This window comes from Macaca mulatta, chromosome 2 (genome assembly GCF_049350105.2).
Source record: "Macaca mulatta isolate MMU2019108-1 chromosome 2, T2T-MMU8v2.0, whole genome shotgun sequence".
NCBI classification, from domain to species: Eukaryota; Metazoa; Chordata; class Mammalia; order Primates; family Cercopithecidae; genus Macaca; species Macaca mulatta.
This window is the reverse complement of record NC_133407.1, coordinates 122,240,482-122,259,121: the sequence shown is the minus strand read 5'-3', so window position 1 is coordinate 122,259,121 and position 18,640 is coordinate 122,240,482. Positions and strand designations below refer to the sequence as shown.

Sequence of the window (18,640 nt, the reverse complement as noted above, 5' to 3'; positions counted from 1 at the left end):
TCCTCAGCACCGATGGAAAGGCTTCTACTTCACGGCTTGTTATTGCTGTTGTTCAAAGGAACAGCAGTAGCATTAAAGAAATGAATGGAAGAATGAATTATTAATGCTTGTAAGGGAAATTTGTAACTCAGTTAGTATGATAACCTCAACTTCGTCTCTCAAGCCAAGGCACTGATTTTATTACAAAGCCGATCAGGCCATGAGGCACACATGGCCACGTTGGAGGTGGTCAATTACCGAGGTGAGGGAAACTAAATTGTTGGTAGTTTCTTGCTGACACACTTGGCGTAGTCATGCTTTGTGCCTTTCTGCCGTGGCTTCAAAGCGCACCTGGCTTCCTTTTGTTATCAAGGCTTGTGGCTGCTGTGAAAAATGCTGAAGGGAATGTAAATAAATTACTGCCTGGTCTAGTTTCTTCTCAAAGATTAGAACTAGAAAAATGGATGCAACGGTCATTTATCCCATCGGTGAGCCAACTCTCCTGTCTTTGGGTACCCAGAAGGTCAAATACAGCCTATATAGCCACTCACATCTGTGTACTCCTGTGCATACACATGCGCGCACACACACACACACACCTCTGGGTACTCACACTTGGTACACACCCACAGGCACACACACTCACATACACATACGGTGACTCTGCTCTGCTATTTTGTCTCAGACGTGCTGGGGGTGGGTTTTTCTCCTCTGGGCTTTTCCCTTTGGATGAAGCATTCTCATTCAGAAACTACCCCAGCTCTGGGGAAATAATCTTCAGATTAGTTTGTCCGCCTGCCAGGAACACCGGACTATGCGCAATAAAGAACAGTACATCATTTCAGGAAATGCTGGGGGTCTTGGGTGCTCTGAAGCCCCAGGGAATCCACTATTGCAGTGCTGTGGGGCCCTCATTGCTGATGTCTGCAGCTGTCAGGGAAAGGGTGTGTGTGTGTCCTTCCTCAACTTCCCACTTGAAAGCTGGGTCTCTACAAGCAAATTGCTTAACTGCTCTGTGCCTCAGTTTCCCCATTTGTAAGCTCTAGGTAAAAATAGTACTTCCCCTCGATGTGGTTGTTAGAACGGATTCAGATCATGAATGTATCTTGTTTAATAGAGTGCCCCGCAGGTGCTCTATAAATGTTGAATGCTGTGGTGGCTGTTATTCCTATTTCCACCCTCATCTATCTCCCAACTGTTGAAGCATACACACACACACACACACACACACACACACACACACACACACCCCTCCTATCTTAAACAGGTAATGCTCAAAATCTGGCCTTGCATTTGGGTGGCTCTTTTCTCCATGGTTTTCAAAGCACCTTGATATCTGTTTCCTCCTTTAAGCCTCATAAAACCTTGTGGAGTGGGAAGACTGGAATTATCGGTCCCATTTTAAAACTGTTATAGATTTAGGGGCCATTTTTAAAAAGAAGGAAACAGAGGTGCACAAGTCACAAGATATGCCTGTACAGATTCATTGTAGTGTATTTTAATACACACACACCCAGAAACTAAGCGCCCCGGAGTTGAGGAGGGGAGGTGAAGACGGTGCTTTGTGACATGTGATCATCTGCAGTCATTAAGAAATCACATTTACAAGTTTTTAATGACCCAGGGAGATGCCCCAGCTGTAACAATTGAAGAGAGGAGGATACCGAGCTGGATGCATGGGAAGAGCCACACAACACAACCGGGAAAGGAAATAGCCCAAGACGCTAACAGCCAACCCCAAGGGAGACTGTACTTGCCTGATTTGTTTCCTTCACCCTTTCATTTCCTCCCAAAGTTTTCATGATGGGACTGTATTATTTTTATAACTAAATAAGAGAAATAAGCTTTCTGTGGAGTCCTAATTAGGGAAAGGGAGTCAGGCTGGTGGGACCAGGGGAAAGCAAAAGGAGAAAGCAGATGAGCTACAAGTCTGCCTTTCTTCATGGTCCATTACACAGCCCTCCTGCACAAATAGGTCACCATCTTCCTGCGCCCAGCTATCACCAGACACCTGCAGACGAGCTCACTGCAAGCTTGGCGTCGTGGTGCTGCGCACAGCCGTCTTCAGCACACAGCATCAGCACCGTCCTATAAGCTCTCCAGCCAGCCTTTGTTTCTTTGCAGTCGGCTTCTCTCATGCAGGCTGCCCTCTGCCTCCTTGCAACAAACCTACCTTTCTTTACCTACAACTGTCTTGGTAAATTCTTTTACCCCCGTGCCACTGGGCCAGAGAGTTGTCAGTTCCCAGGAACACTTTTGTGTTACAATAACTTCCCTAAGTATATATACAGCTTGGCTGGCAGCAGAGGCAGTGTCCAAGGTCATTGGCAATGAAAGGGCTGTTGGCACTTCCCACCTCCTCCCTGCCACCACAGCAACCTTTGGCACCAACACCCCAGGGAAAGGATGAATCACCAATTATTGTACTTTCAAGACCTCCTGCCAAGCCCTGTATCTAGACTTGACACTGAAACCCACTCTGTCAATGTTGCCCTCTGAGACAGAAGAGAAGGCATTCTGGTCTCTTTCACCAGGAAATTCTGATTCACAGGTGGGATATTACACCAATAAGAAGTAATGATGATGACAGGCAGCATTTACTCAGCATCTCCTATGGGCCAGGCCCTTCCAATGTACTCTCTTCCTTTATTCTCTTGACCACCCTGTAACACAGAGATTATCCTTCTTAATAGAAGAGAAAGTGAAGCTTGGGAAGGGGAAATTACTCACCAAGGTAACCCCACCGGTGGCAAACAGAGTTAGGACATACCAGCAGGCCTGTCTGACCCAGGACCCATGTTCTCCACCTGTGTCATGGGTTGGGCGGTGGTGGGAGGTGGCAGGGCAGGGGGCGGTGGGGCAGGGGGTGGCATGCCCAGGAACCAGCACCAATGCCAGACCCCACTGACTGCTCCCGAGTGTGCGCTGGGGAGAGTGTTCCTCGGATACCTGCTCAGGCTGCTGCTTCAGCAGGACCTTTGCCATTGGGAGGAAACAAGTGACGACTTCATGACAGCAATTAACTCCTTCAAGATCTGAAGACCTCAGGGTGGCTGCCCTGTGCCTTTCCTTCCTCCCAGGGCTGGGGTGAGAATGCCTGAGACTCAGAGAGGGGAAAGGAAGGCTCCAGGTCACACAACTTCACAAGGTGCAGTGGGGGTCACAGCTCCCGGCTCTCAGACCAGTGCTGTCTGTGTTAACTCTGATGCAGAAATGAGCTCAAGCTCAATCACCCGATTCATTCATTCAGTAAGTCTTTGTTCTAACGAGCAGCACCTGCAAGGTCCCTGCCCTCTTGGGTTTTGCTTTCCAGTAGAGCAAGACAGGTGACAAGTAAATAATAGTCAGGAAATATCATTTTAGGCTGTTAAGTTTGATAAAGAAAATGAAACACAATTGCACCTGTGATTAGCTGACTCTTGGCCCTCTAATGGGATTAGGTCTACATCCTGATCCCCAGAGCATGCGAATATATAACATAACTGAGCAAAGGGGAATTAAGGTCTCACATGGAATTAGAGTTGCCCATCAGCTGACCTTAGGATAGGGAGACTAACCTGGATTATCCAAGTGGACCCAGTATTGTCACCGGGTCCTTAAAAGTGGAAGATGAAAGCAGAAAAGAGTTAGAGGGAGATGTAAGGAAGGAAGAATTGTCATGGAGACCCAACATAGTAATGTTTTGAAGATGGCTTTGAAGATGGAGGAAGGGGCCATGAGCCAAGGAATGCAGGTGGCCTCTAGACACTAGAAAAGACAAAAAACATTTCCTCTGGAGTCTCCAGAAAGGAATACAAGCCTGCCAGCACCCTGATTCCAACCCAGTGAGACCCATATCAAGTTCCTGCCCTCCAGAGCAGTTAGATACACAGCTGTGTTGTTAAGCCGCTGGTCTATGTTCCTTTGTTACCACAGCACCTCAAAGCACCCCTCCTCAGAGGGGCCTTCCCTGACGACCCGCGGAGGAAAGTTCTGGAATCACTTTCATGGGTTCTTTCACAGAATGTCTCAATTTTAAATGATTTGCTTGTGAAGGAGTTTTGAAATGACACCCCAAAATATGCCACTTTGAGACTTTGAACTGAGGTCACTTGGGGAACAGCAACTGCAGGGAGGGGCTTTCCGAGTTTTCCTTTTCTGTCTAAAGACAGATTCTCCAGAGGTAACACAGTGGCCATGAATCTCCACTCAGGAAATCTTATCTGCCAGAAAGACTGGCTCGTTTCACAGGAGTCTGAAGGTCCACACCACATCCAGATAGCCTTTGTCACAGGCTGTCGTCACCAGTCCTGCTGAGGGCCACTCGTCTTCCCCAGAAATCATTTACTCTCCCCTACGGTGCTGACACTCCACCCCTCTCTCCCCTGTGAAGAGGGTATATAAGCTTCTAAATCTCACTGGGTGTAGGAATTCCTTTTCTTTCCTGGGATGCCCCCACGCATGTGATAAATGTCTGTACCTTTTCTCCTGTTATTCTCCCTGCTGTCAGTTTAATTCCTGACCAGCCAAGGAAGCTAGAAGGGTAGAGAAAGCCATTTTTACTCCCCTACACTTGTGTGCTTATTTACATTGGAAGTGAGGGTCAGGAGAGCCCCCCTGAGGAGGTGACACTGCAGGTCAGGTCTGAACGAGACCCAGGCACTAGTCATGGACAGAGCTGTCCTAGCAAAAGAAGGGAGAACAAGAGGCGAGGAGGTGGGACAGAGGACAGGGCCAGTCCTAAAGCCAGTCAGGGTGCAGGAAAGCACTGCCTGGCCCTGGGGTACACCCTGAGTGGGGCCCACGTGCCTACCTGGGGATGGGAAGCTGGAACAGCAGAACTGGGGCCACTCCAGGCACCTCATCACACAGGGTCCGCTCCCTGGTCTTCTCTTGCACCAGCTCCCTGGGCACGCATCTTTATTTCCTGACCAGCTGCTGGACCTCATGCCCCTGAATATTCCTTCCAAGTGGACTACATAGCCTACGGAAGCATTTAGGGTCAGCAAACAAGGGAGGAAGTCGCCAGGAGCCTGTGTGCCAAGGACCGAGGCAAGAACTCCTCCTAAGAGGAAAGCATTTGGGAAAGAGACCATGATTTGTGACAAAGCCTGGGGGTGCTGGATCAGGGGAGGGGGAAGCTGAGCCCCTGTCATTGCACCTTGGGTCCTAAGGAGAGAGAAGGGAGACAAAGGCTGCATTTACCATTTCACTAAGTCTACCACTGACCAGCCCTTCTTTTCTTTCTCCCTCTTTCCCTTTATCCACACCCCACACTCTCCAGCTTTAACCTCTAATTCAGTGTGTCCCAACCCAAATCCAGAACCTTTCCCCAAACCACTTCCTCTCCCCCATCTTCCTCGTTCTTGACCAAGGAGCCTCCCTTTTCCATCATCCAAGCTTAATATCTTGCAGTCGCCTTTGACCTCCTCCATCTTTCCTGTCCCAAGTTTCTTGCCTGGGTTCCCCTCTTCCCAGCCAACCCCTCCAGCACCCCCCGACTCCAGTCCAGAACCTCAGAGCAGGTGATCATCAGCTGCAGCTACTCGCTTTACCAGCCCTACACCCCCGAGACCCTGAGGAGGTTGTTAGCACAGGCTCGGGTTCTCTGTAAGGTTTTTTGGCTGTTTTCAAAGGCAGACTATGGTATCTCGTTCCTGATTAAGTTGCTTGAATTCCCACCCAAACCTTCCTTGCCAAGGCCAGGATAGCTCTACAGGAAGGGAACATGGCCCTTCTCCTCAGGCCCCAGGCAGGCTCTAAGCCACTCCTCAGCCGGGCAAGACTTTAGACTCATTTCCTCCCCCATGAGCACTTAGATTAAACTTCCTCCTTCCTTATGAGATTGTTTAACAGGGCAGGGAGAGTTGATAGCAAACTTCCTCGAAGGAGGGGCAGAGCCTGCGCAGGGCAGGAGCAGCCGGCCCACTGGCTGCCCACAGCACTCCGTCTCACCCTCTGTGCCCGCTGCATCTAGAGGAGGGCCGCCTGTGAGGCCACTACCCCTCCAGCAACTGGGAGGCGGGACTCTCAGAAGCTGGCCCAGGGTGGCAGTCAGCTGGGTCAGGGACCCACGGCACCTGCTGGACCACCTCGCCTTCTCCATCGAAGCAGGGAAGTGGGAGCCTCGAGCCCTCGGGTACGTCCCCCCCAGAATGGAAAGGGCTATGCCTCCAGGTACACAAGATTGAGAGAGGGGAAAATGGAGGTGGGGAGGGTGGGAAATAGGAATGAAAGAGCCTGAGATGGAATGATGAAAGGAAAAAAAGAAGGAAACCACATAATCGAAGAGATTCCTGAGATCAGACTCAGGAAGGCAAACAGATTTCATCTGAGGCACCATGCCTGATCAATGAAATTAGACTGTGATAAGAAGGATTCTGGGGCTGGGTTCGGGCTCAGGCAAAAGCATGCTATGATTGATTAGCTATGTCTGCCCTGGGCACAAGAGGGAACTGTAGGGCATGCCAGCCAGGGATTTGGTAACCCACACTGCAGGGTTTTTTCCTTAACTACAGGGGCCCCCAACATTCATTCTTTCATTCACTCATCTATTCATTCAAAAACACACATTCCGATGATCAACAGTGAGCCACACAAATATTTGAAAAATGAATAAAAATGAAAGGAATGTTGTTCTTTGGCCCCAAATCTCATTTTTCTCATAAGGTAATGATCTGAAAAGTCATGAGGTACATGGACTTGAGAGATTTTCTACCTATGTAATGTTGAGCTAGTCCCTTTCACTAAGACTCGGTTTCCTCATCTGTAAAATGGGAGAGAGAGTCTGAATATCCCCTATCAATCCCTGAAGTTCTCGTTGTCTACACAACTATGATAATCATCACTAAAGTACATAAAATAACATGTATGATGTGCTAAGTGCTCTCCATATAATAACACATTTAATCTTCCTATCACCTCTACAAGGAAAGCACCATGATTATTTCCACACTGCAGATGGGGAGCCAAGGTACTGAGAGATTTAGTAACTTGCCCAGGCAATCTGGCTGCAAAGCTTGCACTCCTGCCCACTATGCCACACTGACTCTACGCTGCAGTGGATTCTAAGTCCATGGCTGAAAGTGGGCTGCCTGGGTACAAGAGTGTCCTTCTAGATGATTCATCCAGTGAGCACTAATTGGGCAGTTCCTGCATGTCAGGTAAACAAGACACAATGATTAATAAGACGAGGTATCATACATGGTTATAATCAGAAAGGGAAAACTTGCACAGATAGTCATTTTCAAAACAGTTTTGACATACGCCATGGAGATAGCCTGGGAGTCAGGGCAGACTTCTCCCAAGAGAATGCCAGGTCCTTCAGGAGTGAAGGGTAGGGGAGGAAAAGATTGGGTCAGTGGAGAATCTCTGAGAAGGGGGAATAGGAGGAAAGAAAGAGGAGGGCAGAGTGGCTCAGGCAGGAGAGGGGTAGTAGCTGGTGGTGGGAGGTGAGGTCAGTGAGGTGGTCGCGCCCAGGTCTGCACGGGCTAGGGAGGAGTTTGCCATTGCTCAGCATCTGCCCAAATCTGCGCATCTACCTGTCTGTCCTTGGGTTTAGGGTTGAGGGTTTAGGGGCTTCTGTATTATGGTCATCATGTGCATACATCTTCCTGAGCTCAACTCCATCTTTACACACAGACCCTGCTGCTTCCCATAGGAATGTTGAAGCCTCCAGAACCCAGGGGCCTAACTTCCTCATTGGCACTTCCCTGGGGTGGGGGATGTTCAAAGTCATCATTTGCCAACATTTCCTGGTGCTGGGGCAGTTGCTCCTCCTTGGAGGAGACCTACCTGTCTACTACTGGCAGGCCTGGTGAGACTTCAGGTGGGCAGCCCACAAGCCTGTCTGGGGAACTGGCAGCCCCCACCCAGCCTGCAGTCCCAGAGGGCAGGTACCCTGGAGAGGAGCAGACATTTCCTAGAGTTGGTGCCAATCCCTTGCTTCTGGAGGCTCAGAGGTTTGCTTCCCCAAGGAGGGGCCTGGGGAGACAAAGACATTTGTCTTTGAGGTTGTGGGGAGAGCAACCCTGCCTTTGGCATTTGAATCCCAGTTCTGCCCTTTTCCCAGCCAGGTGACCTTAGGCAAGTTGCCTATCTTATGGGCTTGTCTGAACCTTCCTTATCTCAAAAGAATGAGGACTGTAGAAAATTCCTTGGGATTTGACAATGTGCATTTTGAAAAAGACAATGTGTGTAAAGCACCTACCATGATGCTTGCCACGTAGTAGGTGCACAATATAGGACAGTGCTGTTGTCCAAGCTGTGAATCTCCCATGCACCAGGCAGTCTGCATGGAACTGGACATTCAGAAATGATCAGACACTATCTCAGAAAGTTCACAGCCTATCAGATAAATTAGTCACATCAATGATTGAGAGTAAAGGGAGTCAGGGACTGCACTGTACAAGAGATGTGAACAAGTTCTATGTAATCAGTACAAACAGCAGTCCCCATAATGGACAATGCATATGGAGGGTTGATTGTGTCTATAGAATGGTGCCGAGTACTGTACATGGATTAGCTGGTTTAAATACAGTATCTTTGCATGGGAGGTCTTATCATCCCCATTTTGCAGATGAACTACTGAGGCCTAAGGAGGTGAGGTAACCTGCCCAAGGCGGCAAGGCTATGAACGGTAGAGAGAAGCTTTATGGCCAGGCAGTCCAGCTCCAGGATCCAGGCATTTGGCCACCACACTCTTCTCTCCTTCCCACACACACACACACATCACAGAGACAGTGATCCAGGCCTGCACAGGCCGCAGAAGGGGGACCTCACAAAGGAGGTCACATTCCACAAAGTATGGGATTCCTCTGGCGAGGAGAGGTGAGGGCAGCCCTGGTGGAGAAAGCCCTATGAGCAGAGGCACGGAGCTGGGAGCTGGGAATCACCCAGCAGGGCCAGGGAGAGACTAGGAGCCAGGCACGAAGCCAAGACCTTGGACCTTTCTGCAGGTACAACTGGTTCTGTGTTGGAGGAATATTCTGGTGAAAATGTCAGGAGCAGTGTGGCTTCTGGTATGGAAGCCATTAGGAAGGAGGCTGTTGCTGAAGACACAGAGAAAAAGCCAAGAGTTGGCCTGATTCTGTAGGTCCCATGAGGACTGAAGTGTTCAAACCTCAGGAGGGAAGGAGTAGGGTGGGAATGTAATCCAAGTCTTTCTTGCAGATGTAACTGTAGTTTGAAATGGGAAAATCATGCATCGGGTAGGAATCTCCTAGGTGCAAGTGACAGAAACCAACTCAAACCAGCCCAACAAATGAAGGACATGTATTGACACACACAACAGGGAAGTCCAGAGATAATTCTGACTTCAAGAAGGCAGACCTGGGGGCTAAAATGACACGCCCAGCACTCTGTGTCTATGTCTGGGAGCCTTTTCTCCATGTTGTTCTATGCTCAGACAGCCTGTACTCATGTGGTGGCAAAGACATATATAACATCTCCAGTTCGGAGTCATCCCAACTTAGCCTCTCCAGCAGAAAGGCAGCTCCACTGTCCTGGAAAGTCCTTCAAAAGTGCTAGGAGGAGACGAGGCATGGTGGCCCACGCCTGTAATCCCAGCACTTCAGGAGGCTGAGGCAGGTGGATTACTTGAGGTCAAGAGTTTGAGACCAGCCTGGTCAACATGGTGAAACCTTGTCTCTACAAAAAATACAATAATTAGCTGGGCATGGGGGCAGATGCCTGTAGTCCCAGCTACTGTGGAGGCTGAGGCAGGAGAATCGCTTGAACCTGGGAGGCAGAGGTTGCAGTGAGCTGAGGTTGCCACTGCACTCCAACCTGGGCAACAGAGTGAGATTCCATTTCAAAAACAAACGAACAAAAAGTTCTAGGAAGGCTCTGGTCTTCTTGGCTTGGGCCACCTGCCCATGTCTGACCTCATCTCTGAAACCCAGAAATAGATCACACTCATCTGCTAGGCCAGGACCACAGAATCACTCCTGGAGTCAGAGAAGGGAGTAACTGCCTGAGAGGGAGGAGTTGATTCCCAAAGGAAAATTAGGGTGGTCAGCAGAAGAAGGGGAAACAGATGTCCACCCCGACTCCAACTGCCCCTACTTTATTAAACTACTGTTAGCCAAGTCACAGATGGCAGTAACACATAACTCATTCTACCTATGTGACTCTGGACCAGGCACTTACTCTTTCTAAAGCTCTTTCCTCACTGGTAAATGCAGTTAAGAAAAAGAATCTGCCAGTAAGATTGTTGGGAGATTTAAATGAAAAGACACAGGACTTAATATTGGCAGAATACTAATAATTATTATTAGAATTATTATTGTGATTGTTATTAAGATTATTGCTTCTTCAGTGAGATCTCCTGATCCCGTGCCTTCCCAGGCAAGACTTATCTCCTAATGGCTTCCCAAGCCACTGTTGACTTCGTTGTGGAGGCAGCCATGTTGGCTAATTAAAGAGGTCAAGACCCAGCTGTCTCAGACGGAAATGAATGAATTACCCAGTGGGCGGGAGGTGAATCTCTTCATGCTTCATGCTTGACCTGCTGAAGTGATTCCGATAGGCCAGCAGCAGGCCTTCAGGGCCAGAGGGTGAACCCAGATACTCCACGCAGCCCCACCTTGATCCAGTTAGTTCTCTCTGGAGATGCACATCCAGCTTTCAGCAAAGAGAAATTCTGGGGCACAAACTGGCCTCTGGGGTTAATGGACCTGAAGATGTCCAGTATCCTGAGATTTCCCCCATCCCCTCAGACACTGGAGGGAAGGGAAAGGGCTGTGTGTCTGTCCAGATGGCTTCCTCTCTCTCTAGCTGCTCTGCTGGGATCTGGAGGAACCCATTTTCCATGTGGAGCACACCCTCTTCTTCAGCCTATTTCTGTCTCCTTGAGAAGGGGGATGGAGGGTTCGAGGAGCATCTCCAAGGGAGAGGGCAAGAAGGCCTGCTTGACTAACAACTGTTACTTGCAGAGCACTTCCTCTGTGCCAGGGGCTGGGTTTTGGGTGCATTCTTGCCTTTAATCTTCACTAAATTAGAGATCATGATGGCCATGTGAAAGGAAGCTGAGGCCGGGAGAGGACTGTGTCCACACTCCCATGGCAGGGCCCAGATGGGCACCAAAGCCCCCACTCTTAACCACCATGTTATACAGACTCCCAATTCCCAGGCCACACGAGGCCTCTGCAAAGTGGAAGGGTGCAAATATGGCTGGAGATGCCACTTACTGAGGGTGACCTGGGGACCAGGTACTGAGCGTGGCACCTTCAGAGGATGATCTGTCTGGTGAATGGGAGGAAAGTCTCCCTAAAACCTATCTGAGGAGAGGGGAGAGGGGAGAGGTGGCTGACCCCTGCCAAGTGAGCAGAGCTCATGGAGCCACCCCCTGAGGAGGGTACTGGCTGGTGAAAGACATGGGGGTGCAAGAACAGAATCTTAGAAACTCACTCTTATCCCATGGGAGCCTCCTTTCTCCCTCACCTTAGCTGAGCCAAAGCCAGGCAAGCCGAAGCTCAGCAAAAGGAACACCTGAAGCCTAGTCCACCTGGAGCTAAAAGAGGCCACACCTAGGGCAGAGGTGGGCAAACAACAGCCCACAGGTCAAATGCAGCCAGCCACATGTTTTTATAAACAAAGTTTTATTGGAACACAGTTACATTTATTCATTTATATATTGTCTGTGGCTGCTTTCCTCCTACAAAGGCAGAGCTGAGTAGTTGTAAAAGAACATATGGCCTGCCAAGCCCAAAATATTTGCTATCTGGTCCTTTACAACTTGTGCTTGAGTTGGGCAAAGTGGTTAAGAATGTGGTCTCCTGACACACATCACCTGGGTTTATTTCTGGGATCTTTTCTATCTTTAACTCTCACCAGCTATATGACTTGACCCCTGTGCCTCAGTTTCCCTTACTTCTTCATTGAGCTGTTGTAAGATTAAATTAGTTAAAATAAGTCAGAGTCTCAGGATAGTATCTGGCATGTGGCATTTGTTGTCTTATTCTGGGAAGCACCCCCCAGGAACTTGAGGAGTAAAAACCCTCAGAATCCTGCACCTTTTCGTATCTTCTTGCATTTCCTGCCATTAAGCTCTGACTGGCCCAATAATTCTACCTTTGGCCACAGCTGGAGAAAACCATTAACACCAATAAATAAAATTAAAACAGGGAATAATGGGCTTATTTCCTTCCAAAATAAATGTCACTGGAACAAATTGTTCAAACCACCAGTCTTATTGTTTATGGATTTATTCACTGTTTATCTCCCCCTCTGTATTGGTGACATGATCAATAAATGTCCATAAATATTGGGTGTTTATAAGAAGGACCATTTAGAGCATGAATGGGGGCCTCTGGTTACTTTGATTACTTCACACAGGCCTGGGCCACAATTGCGGGTGTTCAGGATGGCTTTTGGGGATGATGGGAGACTCACAGCAAGGGACAACTGGGGCTGGGCAGGGTTGCACACCCCCTGGTTCAGGGCAGGACCCATGGCAGTGCTCTGACTCACGTGCACGCATGCCTACATGTGCGCCTGTGTGTCTGTTGATATGCCAGTCACTTCCAGTCTCTGAGTGTCTCTGTTTCTTTTTCATTCTGCTTGTCTCTCTACCTCAGTCTTGTCTCTTTCTTCTGGAGTCTGTCTCCCTCAGGCCTGTCACTGTCAGTCTCTGTAGAGTTTCTGTCTTCCACACTCATGCACACAGAATTCACCCCCTGCAATGAATCCTTGCTCAAACAGCATTGCTGGTAGAGGCAAGCGGAGCAGAAAGAAGCCTGAAGAGGAAGAACTGATAGAACCTCTCTGCCGCTAGTGACCACACTCTGTCTGCAGAATTTCCCAGGATAATGAGAAAAATAACCGGACTTGAATTTCCAGAAGAGACTAGTCAGGTTCTAGAGTCTCAGCATGTCTTCTGGGCAGACTTCTACTTCGGAGAAAAATGTTAGGAATGAGGTGAGAAAAAAAAAAAAGAAGTCATTTAGACGGAGGGAGCAGCTCCTAGCTTTTTACCTCCCAGTTTCCTTTCCCAAATGGTAACCCACTTCCTTCCTTCCAACAACATTTACTGCATACCTACTGTGTGCCTTGGTGCTAGCATCTGGCCGCGGATGAAGAAGGCCTTTGAGAGCCACTCCCTGGAGGGGAAGCTGGCCTGAAAATCAGGGCTGACTGTGAAGGCTAACAAGGTGCCTTCATGGAGATTCACAGAATGCCAGGGAAGGGCCAGGAGCCAGGATTTAAACAGGGAAAATAGCCACTTATTTCTCCACCAGGGTGCACTGCTCCATGCTCTCATCCTGGAGAGACGGCATCTCTTTCTCTATTCATCATGGCTCTGGGACAGGTCATGGTTGAGATGAAAGGCCCTGTGTACAGAAGGCCACAGGCAGCAGGAAGGCTGACATCCCAGCTCCTGTAGGGCCTTTAAGAAATGTCACAGACCGGCAGGCAGAAAGATGCTGTGATGGCATTTTGGGTCTGCAGAAAGAACAAACATCCGTATAGGAATCGTGTCCTGGAGGTGCACTGGCGAGAGGCAGCAGAGTGAATGGGGCCTATCAACAGGGAAGAGACAAGTGGACCCTGCCAGGCTGGCGAACCCCTTCCAGACAGGTGTCCTCACTGCCCAACACCCCTTCCAGGACAGGAAGATAGCGTCACCTTCTTTCCACAAAGGAAAGAAATCAAAGCCTGGAGAGATGTGGGGAAAAACACAACAACTAGTAAGTGGCAAACCCAGGTCTGTCTGATCCAAAAATTCGTCCTCTTTTCCCAATATCACAGACTTTCACTGCCTGATTCTTTTAAGACTGAGATCACATGTACTGCCCCAGCTGCTCTGCCCCTGTATGTGCATCTGCTGGCAGGACACGTCTACCACAGGAGGGATGCACCATAGAGGTTGAGGATGGGACCTCAGCAGCCCCAGACTTATTGCATCTAGCTTAGCATCTCCAGGGAGAAGAGAGCCTCTCTCTCCCCAGTTTCCCATACATCAATCGCAAGGCAAAGTCTGGTTGGCCTTGCTTGGATCACATACTCACTCCTGAACCAATCACAGGGAAATTGCGAAGCTCTGATTGGCCAGACGCTTATGACAGGGCGGGCTGCCATAATGGATGTGCTCCCATCCAGGACCACAGGTAGGTGTTGAACCTTGACTCAGAGGGTCAGGGAAGGCTTCCCTGAAGTGATTTCTCCACTGAGACCTGAAAGATGAGTAGGAGTATTCCAGACAAAGAAATAGGAGAACGGTGTTCAGACAGAGGGACTCGGAAGTGCAAAGGCCTGGGGCTGCTCCAGAACTTGTCTTGCTCACAGCCATATTTCCCCGTCTTCCCAGGGATGCTCAGAGAATGCTTTAGAAATGAGCCCTACAACTGACTGTGTGGCCTTAAACAAGTGACTTGCCCTTTCTGAACTTCAGCTTCCTTCTCTACCTGGTGGTTTAATCATTCTAACCTTCCAGGACGATGCAAGAATTCAATTCATTCAGTTTCCAAATATTCATCCAGCACTTCCTCAACGCCCCGCAGCCTAGGCCTGCCATTGAAAAGAGAAGCTTGGGGCTTACACGCACGGCTGACCTGCAGCCAGAAATGAGAAGGGAGCCATGGCGAAGGGCAGGACAGAGGGAGATGTCCAAGGACAGTGAGGATGGACAACGGCAGGAATGGGGTGGCTCGCAGTGATTCATGCCTTCACCAACCCCACCTTGTCCCCAGCCCTGCCCCCTCACCTTCCACTGCCACTTGCACACACACCACCCCGAAGCCGACTTAGCCATGCTAGGCTGGCTAGGTAAGCATCCAGGCCACTAGAACTTTTCTCCTCGTTCCTTTGCTGGGCAACTTTGTAACCTGAATAACAGGTTGGGACAATCTCCAACAGGAAGAAGGAGAAAACACACTCTTTTGGGTTTGGGTGGCTACAGAGGGATTCTTGCTCCACCCCGCGTACCTGTTCCTGTACCTACGTACCTGCTCTTTCTCCCTCCCCACCCCAGCAGGCCAGTCCTGGGCCCCAGCTCCAGAGCTCTCACGGGCTGCCAGGGTGAGCAGGCTAGAAACTCAGGACACCAGGTAGCCCTGCAGGTGCTGGGTGGGCAACTCAGCCCAGAGGAAGAGCAGGCTTGGGAGCTCTCACAGCCCAACAGGGACTGGCCCCCGGCCCTCTCCACCCCACTGCCCTGAAGCCAGATTTCCTGCTCAGCATGGACAAGACAGCAAGAGGCTAGCCCTCTGCCCAGGTGTGTGTCCCCTACCCTCTGTTTCTGTCCCTCTCTCTCTCGTCAGTCTCTGAGTGTTTCTCTCTGAATCTGTGTGCGCATATTAAAAGTACTTGTTCTGTCTCCCTCTTCTCATTCTCTCTCTCTCTCTCTCTCTCTCTCTCTCTCTCTCTCTCTTCCCCACTCCCCCTTCTCTCCCTCTCCCCCTTCACCCCTGTCCCAGACTGGAATGTCTCTGCACACCCTCTGTGAATATTCATGTCTGTCTGTCCATCCAACCCCATCTGTCCGACCCTGTCCCTGTCCTTCCATCCTGTCCAGCCACCGACTCTCCTGGCTTATCTAACATGGGGTTCCTCCCAAATGTCTTTTGAGTCTCATCCAGGAACCTAGGTTCTTGGACTGTAGGTCACATCCGAAGCACAGTCATGATCATAATATATTTTTTATCTGGAAAAAAAAAAAAAGCTGGTGATCTGAATTTCAGGAAGTTAAAGTTCCACAATTTGTCTGTGGGTAGAGCCAAGTGACAGCCCGGTTTTCTAACCTGGAAGGCCCTAGAGGAGTAGGATCAGGGCGGTGGGAGGACTTTTCAATTCACAAGAGGAGGTGTGGTTTTGTAGTTGCTGTTGTTGTTATTGTTGCTTAAACATTAACGACTGGTCCAGACAGAGCACCTCTCAGTGTACATACAGGAGGGCCAAGGAGGCAAATAGACTTGCCCAAGGTTGAAGAGGGTGTTGGGGGCTGTGCCAGGCGTGAGCCCAGTCTCCTGTCTCAGGTCTCAGCCTTTGGCAGTTGAACTTTGGAGACCATGTCTGTTGAGATGGATTTTTAGGATAAAGATTCTGGGGTGGGAGGGGCAGGAAGAGCTGTGGGAGAGGTCATCACAGTCAGAGAAGGTTACCTGCTGCCTTGGAGCTGGTGTGGGAAGTCTGGGACCAAAGACCTAATGTCCTCTAAGTCTCCACAGACCTCCTGGGGGTTTCAAAGCTGCAAATCACTGGTAACTGCTCAGCACCTGGAGGGTGACACAGGGGGAGGTGGAGAGAAGGATGACCCTGTGTGCTCAGAACTGAATAAGGGAGGAAACATTGGTTTCAACCCTCCTCTGAGATAAGAATTCTTGGCAGTGAGACCCCAGTAGGGCGGAGGAAGGGGGTGTCAGGAGTGTTCAGCAGCTGGAAACCTGCATCCAAATTCTGGCTGTCACCCTTGCAAGCCGAATAACCCTGGGCTTAGCCACGGTGAGTCTTGCTTACTCATTCCTAACATGGGGGCTGTGAGGATTAAAGAGATAATGCATAGATGGCACCTGGCACAAAGTCACCTGTAATATGTGAGTTGTGATTACTGTTTATTTTGGTACGATAAACAAAGATCGCTTGGGCTTCTGCTCCCTGATGGTTTCACTGCAGCTAGCTAGCTCAGCCTCGCTGGCTGGCTGGTAGGAAGGAAGGAGAGGAAGGAGGGCCAAACAGATGGATAAAAGGATAGATGGACAGGTAGATAGAGGATAGATAGATGGATGGAAAAATGAATGGATAGAGGATGGGTAGATGGATGAATGGATGGATGGATGGATGGATGGATAAATCAACTGATGGATTGTCGGATGGATGGGCGAACAGATGGATGAACAAATAGATAGATGGATAAGTGAATAAATCAAATATTACAAAAGACAGTGGCTTACCAGACTACACTTTCCTCTATTTTCTGCACTTCAAAAAAACATGGCGAATTGAATATAAAATTCCAGGGACAAGAGTGAAGGAGAGGTGGAGGCAGACAGAAAAAGAGGAAAGTTGCCCTCTTGTTCATATGGCAGGTGGTGACGAACCCAACTGAAAGAATTATGATCTCCCCAGGTAGAAGTCCCTGTCCCTCATCTTCAGGCCTGGTCACTTGCAGACCTGATGCCAGTTTCCAACTGGATTTTCTTCTCTTCATAGGTGGAAGCTGACCCCAAGCCACCCTTCACCTGGACAGGATGAGAGTGTCAGGTAGGCTCTGAAATTGGTTTTGGAGGCATTTTTCTGTCAGCTGTGTACACCCGTTCTGGGCTCACAGTGATTTGGCTGTATCTGTTCTCAAATAGTCAGGCCCAAACTCCAGGAGGAAAGCAATCCAGGGGAGCCTGGAGGAGTAGAAGAGGTGACTTCCTGTCTCTAGGCTGAAGGGCAGGAGGAACTTCTGCACAGAGGCCCCACCTGGCTAGGATCATTGAGAGTGCCCATGTTGGAAACCCTTGGCCTGGTTGGAAATTAGAGACAAAAATATTTACCTCGAGGAGGGCTATTCTAGAATTTTTACACCACAGGGCTGGGCACAAGGGAGGCAAAGGCCTTCTAGTCCACACCTTCATACTGTAACCCCTTCTGTACAGAGAGGGAAACTGAGGCAGCAAACAGGAAATGCACCTGCCTCGTTTACATTCCAGAACAGCTGTAAGGAGTCAGGAGCATGGGGTTTTGAAGTCAGCTTACTTCTCTGGGTTTAAACCCCACTTTTGACACTTACCAGCCAAGTGACAGTGGGGAAGTGACCGCCTCTCAGTTTCCTCATAAGTAAAATGGGAATAATCAATAGTATCCAGCACACAGGGTTACTCAGAGAATGAACTGAGATAATGTATTCAAAAGTTGCTCACATGGTGCCTGGCACAAAAGTGAGTTCTGTGTGAACATGAGCTGATACTCAAGAGGAATTCTGCGTGCCTAGAGCCATGCTGTGCCATTGAAGACCACGTCCCGACAGACCTGCATCCCGCCCCACAGGACCCAGCGGGCCTTCTCCCCAGCCTGAGTAGTCAGAGACTAGTTCAAGGCTCTAGAGCTGAATTCAGGGCTGAGGAGCAGGGGAGATGCCGACAGGGAGGTCAGAGGGAGGGGTGCCACAGCTGGGCCTGCGCCTCGAGGGTCACAGCAGAATGGGTGCGTCTGATTCAGAAGGTAGCAGGGATGTGAAATGGAGCCTGCTTTCTGGTCCCTGTAAAGAAAGGGAACTGCAGGTGGCTCATCCCCATGTGTGGCGTTGTTCCCCAATCACATAGGGGAATCAGAAAGCAATCTGGCCATGAGGCAGGGATCAGGGAGCTGTGGCTTGTCTGGAAGCTGCACAGCAAGTCCAGTGTGCAGTTATTTGTGGAGGCCTTGAGGGAGAATTGATGGAAACTGTGGGGGGCGGCCCCAACCCCAAGCCACTTGGAGGCTGCCTATTTTTGACAACTACAATATCCCTGCCAACAAGCTCAGGGGCAAGGGTGTTACCATGTCTGCTCTGTGCCTGAGGGACTCCAGCTCAGAGAGGCTGAGCTCCTGCTCAGAGTCACACGGCACTGCTGGCTGCCCTGAGCACTGGCCACAGCCTTCTTTACTCCTGTTCCAGAGCTCCCCTCCCAGAGTCCTGCCCTCCCACTGCAGTTCTCAGGCCTCCCCTTAAGGGGCTATAGAAAGGTCCAGAATGCTGGCCTCATTGCTAGAGATT

At 49.7% G+C, this 18,640-nt stretch overlaps 1 protein-coding gene and 1 long non-coding RNA gene across 16 annotated transcripts in view; one reads left to right on the top strand and one right to left on the bottom strand.

The window, feature by feature from the left end:
• Positions 1–4,753, bottom strand: part of LOC144339259 (uncharacterized) — a 41,597-nt gene extending 36,844 nt beyond the window's left edge. For 7 of the 9 annotated variants that reach the window (XR_013414090.1, XR_013414089.1, XR_013414087.1 and 4 more), the window contains exon 1: positions 2,710–2,921. This is a non-coding gene — a long non-coding RNA (uncharacterized LOC144339259). The other 2 variants (XR_013414095.1, XR_013414094.1) reach the window with 2 other exon arrangements.
• A 1,067-nt stretch (positions 4,754–5,820) lies between these two features.
• FAM3D (FAM3 metabolism regulating signaling molecule D) overlaps positions 5,821–18,640 on the top strand; it is a 33,810-nt gene continuing 20,990 nt past the window's right edge. For 2 of the 7 annotated variants that reach the window (XM_077993265.1, XM_077993261.1), the window contains exons 1-2: positions 5,826–6,097; positions 17,107–17,157. In XM_077993265.1, coding sequence (XP_077849391.1) covers positions 17,145–17,157 — 13 coding nt within the window. In that variant the 5' untranslated portion in view covers positions 5,826–6,097; positions 17,107–17,144. Of the gene's footprint in view, positions 6,136–14,929; positions 15,173–17,106; positions 17,158–18,640 lie in introns of those variants that run through there. The other 5 variants (XM_077993263.1, XM_077993262.1, XM_077993264.1 and 2 more) reach the window with 5 other exon arrangements.